The 12022-nt window shown below is 42.0% G+C and overlaps 1 protein-coding gene across 2 annotated transcripts in view; it reads left to right on the top strand.

The window, feature by feature from the left end:
* Window positions 1–12022, top strand: part of C5H11orf65 (chromosome 5 C11orf65 homolog) — an 83465-nt gene that overhangs the window by 29336 nt on the left and 42107 nt on the right. For both annotated transcript variants that reach the window (XM_029602468.1, XM_029602467.1), the window contains one exon: window positions 5476–5593. In XM_029602468.1, coding sequence (XP_029458328.1) covers window positions 5504–5593 — 90 coding nt within the window. In that variant the 5' untranslated portion in view covers window positions 5476–5503. The remainder of the gene's footprint in view (window positions 1–5475; window positions 5594–12022) is intronic.

Genomic DNA, 12022 nt, shown 5'->3' with positions numbered 1-12022 from the left:
TGATCAAGCTTCAGTCCACCACCTTAGGGCTCGTGCCTAGGCTGCTCAGCTTATTTGTGAGCCTGCTATACAGGACAGCGTAAAAAGCTTTGCTAAAATCTAAGAATATCACACCCAGTGCATGCCCTTGATCTAATTCTCACTAGTCACTCAGTTTTAAACAAATCTTATCAATTTCTTTGATCATCTCCCTCTGGTTAAACCACGCTGTCATGGATCCTGCAATCTGCTGAATTCTAGATACATCTCCATCCTTTCCTTCAATAGGATCTCCATTAGTTTACCATAGAGATATTACTAAGCAGCCTGCAATTTCTAAACTCTTCTCCATTACCTCTTTTGTATGCATCCACCTTTCTCCAATCCAGCCAAACAACTTCTGTCTCCAAGGATCTGTTGAACAAAGAATCTCTGAGCACTCCTAAGATCCCAGGAAGTATCCTATCCTATTCTGGCCCTTAGCTTTGTCTGCTTTGAGTTCTGCCAGTTCCAACACACTTCCTCTCTTCTGTGAACAGTGTGCATCTACCCCACTCCTATATGTACCCCTGCCAACAGCCCTTTTTTCAGTGCATATTGAACAAAAGTATCCGAGCAGATCTCCTTTTTTCCTCTAGCCTTACAGGCTCATTTCTGCCCTTCCTCCTTTCACTGACCTCTGTGAAAAAAAGTCTTGTCACCTCACGTAAACAGAAGAACAGAAGAAGAAGAGCATGCCATACTGGATCAGACCAAGGGTCCATCAAGCCCAGCATCCTGTCTCCAACAGTGGCCAATCCAGGCCATAAGAATCTGGCAAGTACCCAAAAACTAAGTCTATTCCATGTTACCATTGCCATCCTGACTGCCTTCCTTGCTTCTTTGAGCTTTACCAGAGTTTTTTCCCCCGTGCTCCTCCTTCAAAGATCCCAGGTGCTTTTGGAAGGCTATTCTTTTAAAGCTGCTGCTTTTTCAGTCACCTCTTTGGAAAACTAGACTGGTCTCTTTTATTCTCTTACTTTCCTAACGTGAAGATTTGTTGTCCTTACAATGGCTCTTTTCAGTTTAGCCCACTGTTGTTCTACTTCAGAAAGTATTTCCCAGCCTTTAACATTTCCTTAAGGTGTATCCCTACTTTAACAAAACATATTCAGGGAGCTAGTGAGCGGGTAAGTTAACCAGGTAAAGTTATGCATGTAACTGTATCTGAATACTCAGCAGGACTCACCGGATAAGTCTGCTGCTGAATAGACCTGGATATGAGTATATGCGCAAAACTCAGGTATTTTTCCAACCAGACTTATGTGTGTAACTTTAGCTGGACAGTGCTCAACAGCTTCACACATCAATTAAAGTTTTGCCCAGAACCCGAACTGTACACACACAATTTATACATCTGATGAGGGGGGGGGGGGGAGGGTAAATATTCAAATCTTGAATTTTGTCTGGCTAACTTCAAAAATTAGTCAGGCAAAGCCTTTGAATATTGAATTCACAGTTGATACTCCTGAAGTCCAGGACTTTCATTTTGATATGACCCTTCTCTGCGGTGGCTTTTATAATAAATCATTCCATCTGATGATCACAAGTCATTGCTGGGACCCCCGTCTGGACATTAAAAACACTCTCTCTATTTCTAAGCACAAGGAACAGTATTACCCCTTCCCCTGTGGCTTCCATTACCATCTGCCTGAGAAGAGCCTCCTCAAAGGGAGTCCAGGATCTTTCTGTATCTAACTGATTCTACAGATGTGATTCTCCAGGCCACATCTGGCAGATTAAAATCTCCCACCACCAACACCTCTCCTTTCACTTCAGCCATATGCACAGTATGTCATTGAGCAGATTGCTATCCAATTCTTCCATCTGCGCCGGAGGTTAGTAGATCATGACAGTATGGAAGTTCCATCTCTCCTGTCCAAGAAAACCCACAGCGCGCCTTGTTCTCCCATACCCCTTGCATTTCTGCTATTTTAATATTATTTTTAGCCTACTTTCTGAAGGAAAATAAAGTGTATGAGATTGCTCTGCCTGTGTGTGTACCCTTAATAACTTTTGTGTGGTGTTCTATCCACACCAAATTTTCAGGACATGGCAGGGGCGACATAAGGATTCTGAAAGGGATGTCTTTCATAGATTCGTGCCTATGTGCCGAGTGCAGATGTGCACATTTCAGAAAATAGGCTCCATTAGCTCTGGCTGGAATTTCTTTTTGTAAAATGCTACTTGTCTTCCTCCTCTGTCCCTCTTGAAAAGTTATAGCCGGGTATGGATATATCCCAAGCATGGGAAACAGTGCATCATGTTCATGGATAACTACAATATCTAGATCTGCCTCTCTGCCATTAGGTCTTCCAAGTCTGGAATTTTATTACCCAAACTATGAATATTTGTGCTCGTAGCCTTTCAAATATTTCTCCCTTCCAAATCTTCCCTCTACTATCTTCATATATGTCCCCCTCGCCTTCTGTGGTCTTTAGAGGTAGTCTTGAGAGACACATCTAACAATGTTTGTTTATTGGAGATGACATCCCAGTTTAATCAGTTTCTGTCCACCCTCTGAATCCCCTGCAAGTTTTCTGCTGTCAGAGTAGTTGTTTGGACTTTTCCCAGTCTGTAAACTTTCCCCGTGTGATATTATACACACCAGCTCTGAATATTTGAATCTGATTCTTGGTGCGGAACAAAAACTCATAACTTGTTTAGGAAATCCAAAGCAACCAATCACTTTTTGAAATAAAAATAAAATCTGCAGAATTATTAAACTTGCAACAATGCAGAGCGCCCTCTAGCTGTGAGAAAATGTATTGCAGCAGGGACTAAAACCGGCAGCCCTTGACTCTGCTTTGATTAGTCCAGCTACTCTCAAATTCCATACGCCACATCTCTAAAGAGGTCTCGTTTTGGGAATATCCGCAATACATATTTTTGAGATATTTTGTGTGGCTAAAAGCATGGCTAACGTGCATATTTTCATTACCCTGGAAAAACAGACCTCCCATAGAAACATAAATGGGACAGTTTTGAAGAGCACCCGCACTCATGCAATGTCCACAGGTACTTTTACTTATTTCTTTATTAGATTTATATTCTACCTTTGCCCGAGGGTTTTATATTTCTTCTAACACTCACACAAGTCTTGCACCTGCTTTTCACATGGATAACTAGCCATGCTGTTGCCTCCCTTGCCTTAACCCTGCCCCTGAGCCGGCCTCCGTGGTCTCTAGCTTAAAGTGTGAGCATGGCTGATTTTGGGGAAAGAATGTATCGCTCCATGGTGAGACCGCACCTTGAATACTGTGTACAATTCTGGTCGCCGCATCTCAAAAAAGATATAATTGCGATGGAGAAGGTACAGAGAATGGCTACCAAAATGATAAGGGGAATGGAACAACTCCCCTATGAGGAAAGACTAAAGAGGTTAGGACTTTTCAGCTTGGAGAAGAGACGACTGAGGGGGGATATGATAGAGGTGTTTAAAATCATGAGAGGTCTAGAACGGTAGATGTGAATCGGTTATTTACTCTTTCGGATAGTAGAAAGACTAGGGGGCACTCCATGAAGTTAGCATGGGGCACATTTAAAACTAATCGGAGAAAGTTCTTTTTTACTCAACGCACAATTAAACTCTGGAATTTGTTGCCAGAGGATGTGGTTAGTGCAGTTAGTATAGCTGTGTTTAAAAAAGGATTGGATAAGTTCTTGGAGTAGAAGTCCATTACCTGCTATTAAGTTCACTTAGAGAATAGCCACTTCCATTAGCAATGGTAACATGGAATAGACTTTTTTTGGGTACTTGCCAGGTTCTTATGGCCTGGATTGGCCACTGTTGGAAACAGGATGCTGGGCTTGATGGACCCTTGGTCTGACCCAGTATGGCATTTTTGTTCTTATGTTCTTATGTAATAGAGAAATTTTCAGACAGCCAATTTACCTGGGTAAAAGTTGTTTGTTTGTTTTTTAAATTGCCCTTAAAATATAATGACAAATAAGGATCACAAGGTCTGACTAGTTCATCTGTATTCCCTTTCTGTTGCGGTACAAATATATAACTATCTTGAGAACTATGCATCCACAGTAAGCACTTCAGTTTAGCTTATCCACCTTTTGAACAAATTAAATAAGTGAAAAACAGAAAGGATCTATTCATTATTCTGATTGTTCTATACTACAGGCTAAAAGAGTACAAAAAAGTTTGGGTGATATAGGTGTTTTTGATTTATGTGTTCCTATAACAGGGGTTCTCAACCCAGTCCTCGGAACACACCTAGCCAATCAGGTTTTCAGGCTATCCACCATGAATATGTATGAGAGAGATCTGCATTCAGTGGAGCCATTGTATGCAAATCTCTCTCATGCATATTCATTACAGATAGCCTGACAACCAGACTGGCTAGGCGTGTCCCGAGGACTGGGTTGAGAATGACTAGAGGCACAGCTATCCGATCTGTTTTTCAGAATATGCATGAGATAGATTTGCATACACTGGCTCTCCAAAATATGCAAATCTGTCTCATGTATATTCATTGTAGCGATCCTGTAAACTTGACTGGATAGGTGTGCCTCCAGGAGAGGGTTGGGAAATACTGCTATAATATATTTTTAAAAAGATATAAGCTAAGGGCCTGCCCGCCGGCAGAACTGTATACTGCCAAGCGGAAGACCTGGGTTTCGTTGCCAGGAAAGGTCTTCCATTCCCGGGGCCATCTGGGGGTGTGGATGCTGCAGTGCAGAGGCAGTGTTTATCTATTTCCAAACATTTGATATTCCGCTTTTATCTGGACTGGACTCAAAGCAGATTATTATAAATTAGGATAGCTGAACAGGTCAGTATCAGAGCAGATGCTCGAGCATGACCAACAGTACAGAATAATTAATTTAACTTGCCACAAAGTATAAGTCACACTTTGACAGACAGAACCAGAACTAATGTAACTTAACATATAGTATAAGTGAAAAACAGAAACATAACAATAGACCTCCAGCCGAGTGGTGAGGACGGCAACTCGTAGTTAAGTAACAAAGCAGACTGATTGCAGTATCTACGAGTGACCCAGAAATACAGAGTCTAGCAGCTTTTAGTTGCTCTCCATGGTAAGTTCCTGGTGGCAGGGTTAGGTCAGCTTATCAAGCAAACTGGGAGAAGGCCAGCGAGACGGAGTCCTAGCTATTGTGTGATGGTGCCACCTACTGGCCAGACTTGTAGCCCATGACTGCAGGGTTGCGGAGGGAGCCCTGGCGCATGGCCCCCAGGCCAGGACTGTTACTGCAATGATTTGACTAAGTGAGTTGGTGGGGGATAGAAAATAGAGAGGGGGGGTAAGAACCCAGGTCCTTGAGAATGAAGGCTTATGGTGCCATAGCCCAATGAAGACTGGTTCTGATTGAAATGGGAGCCCAAAAAAGCAGGAGGAAACTGCTGGGCCAAAAATAAAATAAAGTAAAAATGTATCTAACAAGATTTCATTAGCAGAACTGCTTATGTTATTGCTGCAGGCCTTTGAGAATCCCATTGGAAAAAGAGATGGATGATACAGAATACCTCACAAATCTGAAGAAAGCAAAAGAGGAGACCGCTGCCAGAATAATACAGAGGGCTTGGAGGAGACATATTGTGAGTCTTATCTCTTTAACAACAATTGAATATCATAATTTCTAATGGGGCTCCATTTTACTGCTTAAATAAGTGAATTTAAGTGATATAACTCCTGACGAAGACAAGCTTTGACTGGTCTTGAAAGCTAGTGAGAATAATCTCTATGTACAATGTGCATGCCGGTCCAGTAAAGCATAAGACACCCCTAAAAATTCCTGTCAGACTATCTAGAAAGTGTAGTACATCCTGTCTTATTCTGCGGAGACATTTATCAGTTGTGTTGATAGTTTACAGAAATAAGCCCAGTTGTATTCTCTAGGATGAAACCACTTCCTGTACTTGTCATCTACGGCATTAGACCAGTGTGCGCTCTAAAACAACATAATTAAGTGTTAAAGGTATAGAGCAGAGATGGTCAACTCCAGTCCTCAGCGGAGTCAGTGCATGCAGATCTCTCTCTTTCATTATGGAGATCCTGACAGCCTGACCTGTTTGTGGCTCTTGAGGACTGGAGTTGGCCTCCGCTGGTATAGAGTAGGGCTTGCCAAACTTCTAGCCAGTGTGACTCCATGAAAATTCACATGACCCCAGAGGATGACCAAAAGAAATTGACAGGGGTGCAGTCCTTCTCTAGCAATCGCTCCTACCAGATTCCAACTGATCCCCTCTCTCGTCATTCAGTCCTTTCTCTCAATCTTCACGCTCCTCCAGAAAACCTCCTCTCTTAATTTTCTCGCCTTCCAGTGGATCCCCCTTTCTCAACCTCCATCCCACCTGCTAAACCCCTTTCACATCGCCCAGTTCCTCTCTCCTCCCTCACCTTATCTCCCCTCTAGTCGTTTTTTTGCATCCCCTCCACTGATTTTCTCATCTCCAAGCCCTTCTTTGTCATACCCTCCTTCTTTCCCTGTGCCATATTCCTCCTCCATTTTCTCTTTCTGATCTGCTCCCCTCCAGCCCTTCTCTTTCATCCCCCGGCTTCTCTCTTACATCTCTTGATTGATATTTTTCCCATTCCCCATTTCTCACCCTCCACAGCCAGTTGCTTTCCATCTGATCTCCCCTCTAACCCCTCCTGCATCTGATCCCTTACTTTAAATAGTCTCTCCTCCAAACATTCCCCTGGCCAAGGTCAGCGGCAGAAAAGGCAGGGTGAGGACAGGGGCAATGTTTTTCTTGGGTAGGTTCAGCCCTGCCCTCTCCTCATGGCTGGTCCCAAGCCCAGTGGTGATCTGCAAGCAGCAGCAGCAGCATGAATAACGAACGTCAGCACGGGGCCCGTGAGCCAGTGCAAGCTTACAAGCCCTGCAGTGGCCCTGATCTCGCCTTGCATGCTTCTATGGCCCTCATCTGCTATGTGGGTAGGTTGATTGGTTTATTATTTAAATATATTTTTATGACAATTTTTAAGGATGGGGTTTTGTTTTTACGTAATATTGATTCCCCTTACACGCACGAGTTGGCATTCGCGTGCCAGTATAAAATCGGGTGCGCACGTGCGCGCGGATAGTGGATTTTATAACGTGAGCATGTCGACACACACATCTTATAAAATCGGCGTGTCCATGTGTGTGCACCAGGAACGGCATGCACATTGTCGCCCATGCGGACCTTTTAAAGTTACCCTCATAGTTCTGAATAAAAATAAAAATTATACTCTAAATTGTCTGTATGTACATGCTAAAAGTATAGAAACTAAGAGTAGAGGGTTGGAATACATGAAACTTATTGCTCTGTGGAATCTTTATGGATAGAAATTCCATTTGAGATGGAGAAGATGATAGCAGTGAATGTATACTAGAGATGTGAATCGTGTCCTCGATCGTCTTAACGATTGATTTCAGCTGGGAGGGGGAGGGAATAGTATTGTTGCCGTTTGGGTGTTTGAAGTATCGTGAAAATCGTGAGCCGGCACACTAAAACCCCCTAAAACCCACCTCCGACCCTTTAAATTAAATCCCCCACCCTCCCGAACCCCCCCCAAATGCCTTAAATTACCTGGGGGTCCAGCGGCGGTCCGGAACGGCAGCGGTCCGGAACGGCCTCCTGCAATTGAATTGTGTTGTCTTCAGCCGGCGCCATTTTTCAAAATGGCGGCGGCCATAGACGAACACGATTCGACTGCAGGAGGTCGTTCCGGACCCCCGCTGGACTTTTGGCAAGTCTTGTGGGGGTCAGGAGGCCCCCCCAAGCTGGCCAAAAGTCCCTGGGGGTCCAGCGGGGGTCCGGAAAACGATCTCCTGCCGCGAATCGTTTTCCGTACGGAAAATGCTAACAGAAATTAGCAGCGGGAACAAGGCAGGAGACTCCTTAACCAAGAGTGAAGATGAACTGGACAAGCCCAAGGATAAGGCTGAACAAGGATTGAAGTCAACACCAAGACGAGGCCTGAAGTCAAGACTAAGATGGGAGGCAACATGCTCTACTGCAAAGCAGTGGGACCTGTTGCTGAGACAGTGAGAACATTTCAGCGCTGGTCTTATATAGGCCTGAATAGGTCATGTCATCATCTAATGCCCCCAGGGCTTTCCCACCGCTGGCCTTTTAAATGAGGGAATGCTGGGCCCGCACACCTGAGGAGGGATCCAAGAGAGTTACAAGACAATATATAAGAAACATTTATATTAATCAGAAAAAATTAAAAAAAGTATCCAGGACGGAACACATAATCCACAATTGGATGTAGAACAGTCGGTGATTAAGGAGAGTATAAGGAACTCTGTCCCTAAGAAACTTTTCAAGATTTAACATATCATAAAAGACAAACTTATTCCCTTGATAATATATTTACAGGGGAATTTTAAGAAAAAAGGTAGCTTCTCTTGCTACAACCTGAGACTTCAAGTGAAGAAATGTCTTGCTTTTTGCCTAGGTAGATCTTGACAAATCAGAGCAAACATTTACCCTCACTCCACAAAAAGTAGTAAATCTGTTCTGAAAATAGTTTCAAAACAAGATCCCTATCCATCTGTAGAGCAAAACCCACAATCAATGTTCCAGTCCCAGCAAAATTTTCTACAGATGCTCCCAGAAGACCTGTCACATCCAAACTATCCATAGAAACTAATGGTTATAGTTTTCCCATTTAGCACCAGGAAATAAATACACCCTACTCACAGGAGAAATCTGTTGTACAGCTCGCAGCGTGTCTGTCTCACCCTTTTTGATATTGACTGGCAACCCAGATTTTTTACTCAGACTGAGTGGCCTTATCTTTCGGGGATGGGTTTCAAAGGGGATTCGTAATCTGGCTCATTTGGTTGACTCTGATTCCTCCTGCTTATATTTTTTTTAGCAGTTGCTGGAGGATCGGGATATACCAAAACAACATTTTTTTTGGCCTATCTACAAGTTCAGCATTATTGTCTTAGCATCTCTAAGAACAATATCTTTTTTATTGTATCCACGGATGTTGAAGAGAGTTTTTTGTAGACTCTGCCCAAATTTAACAAAATAGCTATTTGGTCGAGGCAGCTCATCTCAGCTTTACCTACTCCCCATATGACTCGCTTAGCTGAAAAATGGAGTGTGGTTCTTGGCATTGAAGTCTCCTTGGATTTGCTATCCTGTGCTTTCTGCTGAATATTAGACATTATCTTGTTTTTTAGTTTAGTTTAGTTTATTGTTTATATACCGATGTATCAGACGAACCATCACACCGGTTTACAAAAATTACAATAATGCAAGAAAATACAATAATTCATAAAATAGTTAACAGCTAAAACTATGCAGGATAAGAAAATAAATTAGCTGTTAAAAGAGATGAAATAAAACTCATAAAACCTAGTCAACATAAGAGCATAATAAAACATTAAATACAAGAATATATAATAAAGCAATCATAAAACCAAAAACTAGTAAAAATTTTGGTAGCCACGCTGTTTTCTACTCATTTGTTGCATCTCGAATTCTTATTAACATTCTTATCTGTATTTTCACACTCCGTAAAAGCACATTTAAATAACCAGGTCTTTAGTTCAGATTTAAATTATTTCTTTTCTGTAGCCAATCTTAAAGATGTTGGTAAGGAGTTCCAAAGTTTTGTCCCCGCAATAGATAAAGCACGCTCCCTTACATGGCTTAACTTGGCAGATCTAATGGTGGGAACTGATAGAAGACCCTTGTCAGCAGATCGTAAGTTCCTCTGTGGCACTATGAGGGAAATCCAGTTTAAGATCCTACATAGAACGTATATTACCTGGGTACGGAGTGTCTTGAAGAAGGCCCGCTAGAGGAAAGCCATGGTGGGAACCCATTCCTGCGGCCCCAGTGCATGCGTGTGAGAATGGGAGCCTGAGTGTAGGTATTTGTGCGTGAGAATGGGAGTTGAGTGTAGGTGCTTGTGTATGAGAATGGGAGCCTGGGTATGAGTATGGAGTGGGAGCCTGGACGTGTGTATGAGAATGGGAGCCTGTGTGTGAAAGAATGGGAGCCAGGGTGTGGGTGTTTGTGTGTGAAAGAATGGGAGCCTAAGTGTGGGTGTTTGTGTGTGTGTGTGTGTGTGTGTATAAGAATGGGAGCCTGAGTGTGTGAGTGAGAGCTTGTATGTGTGGTAGAATATGTGAGAGTGAGAGATTGTGTGTTTAAGGGAGTCTGTGAGAGAAAGCATGAGCCTTTGTATGTGTGTGAGAGAGAGAGGAAGGGAAGTAGATAGAAGAGAGAAGAAACAGAGAAGAGTGACCCTGGAGAAAGAATTAGGAAGTGGAAAAAAGAGTCCTGGACCAACTGATTAGAAAAATAAAAAGATCAGACAACAAAGGTAAAAAAAAAATTAATTGGAGATTTTAGCAATTGGAATATGCCATCTTTGGATATGTGCATGTCTTATAATTTTGTATTTTGCTCTTTAAAGTTCCACTGTTCAGAGTCTGGTTTCTCAAGCTATTTTGGTTTTGTTTGCATGTTTCTATTTCTAAATTGTAGTCCCTTATTTCTGTATTAGTTAAGGGTCTGTCTGTGCTCTGCCTGTGTGTGTCTGAAGTATAGTATTGCTGCAAGCATATAGTTCTTCTGTAGAGATTTGTAGCAGTCTGGCTTGTTCTGTTATTCCTGTAGGTGATATATTAATGTGCTAGGGCCTGGAGTAGTATTTGCATTGCTTCTTTTTCATAACGTTGCTGTTATTTGAGTCCCGAGAGTCGGTGTTGTCATGATATGGTATAGCAAGGTTCTAGGTGCCTTTTTTTTTTTTTTTTTGCAGGGGTTTGAGTTAGTTTACAAAATGTTTAGCAATGGAGGGAGTCTTTTTTTTTTTGCTGAGGTGACTCCAGAATTTGACTATAGCTTTCTTCATGTTGGGTTGTAATATGAACTGTCTGTAGTTTTACTCTGCACCCATTCTAATGATTATTGCTATTTTATTGTAGATATGGTGATCTTTGCCTATCTGGAAAGTGGATTCTAGAAAAAATACATTGATATTTGTTTTATGACATAATTGATTGGATCTGATGTTTATGTGTTCTTTGCTTTTTACCTATTCTTGTTTATGTCATTAATTGCAATAAATATAAAAAATTAAATCAGATTAATAAGGAAATTTTAATGTTGATAAGTGCTTGAAGAGTTAAAATATTCTAAAATGTTTCACTCATGATGCATAAGGGCTTTTGTAGACTACTTAGGAACCCATTGTAAGATGCATGCTAAGGCATTATTTATCAATAAGAGTACAACTAGTAGGGTTCAGACCTGTATGCTTACAGCCCACACTTGTTAACCTTGGGCCCACCCAAAACCTCAGCTATGGCCGCGCCTCTGATTATGCCACAACAACCATGTGGGAAGCTCCTTGGGAGTCTTTCCATTTCGAATTGTGTTTGGCAGACATCCGCAGATGCCAATCCCCATTCCAATGATGGGCCCATGTCTTGCAGCCAATATAAGAACAAAAGAACACAAGAATTTGCCATATTAGGTCAAAGCGAAGATCCATCAAACCCAAGATCCTGTTTCCAACAGTGGCCAATCCAGGTTACAAGTACCTGGCAAGTACCCAAACATTAAATAGATCCCATGCTACTAATGCCAGTAATAGCAGTGCTATTCCCTAAGTCGACTTGATTGCATTGTATGGACTTCTCCAGGTACTTATTCAAACCTTTTTTAAACCCAGCTATACTAACTGCCCTAACCACATCCTTCAGCAATGAATTCCAGAGCTTAATTGTGCATTGAGTGAAAAATTATTGTATTTGATTTGTTTTAAATGTGCTACTTGCTAACTTCCTGAAGTGTGTGCCCTAGTCCTTCTATTATCTGAAAGAGTAAATAACCTATTGTCATATACCCATTCTAGTCCTCTCATAATTTTATAGACCTCTATCATAACCCACCTCCACGCTGAACAGCCCTAACCTCTTTAGTCATTCCTCATAGGGGACTGTTCCATCCTCTTTATCATTTTGGTCGCCCTTCTCTGTACCTTCTCTAGTGCAACTATATCTT

The sequence above is a fragment of the Rhinatrema bivittatum genome, chromosome 5 (assembly GCF_901001135.1).
Source record: "Rhinatrema bivittatum chromosome 5, aRhiBiv1.1, whole genome shotgun sequence".
Lineage (NCBI taxonomy): Eukaryota > Metazoa > Chordata > Amphibia > Gymnophiona > Rhinatrematidae > Rhinatrema > Rhinatrema bivittatum.
This window is presented reverse-complemented; position numbering and strand designations above follow the sequence as displayed.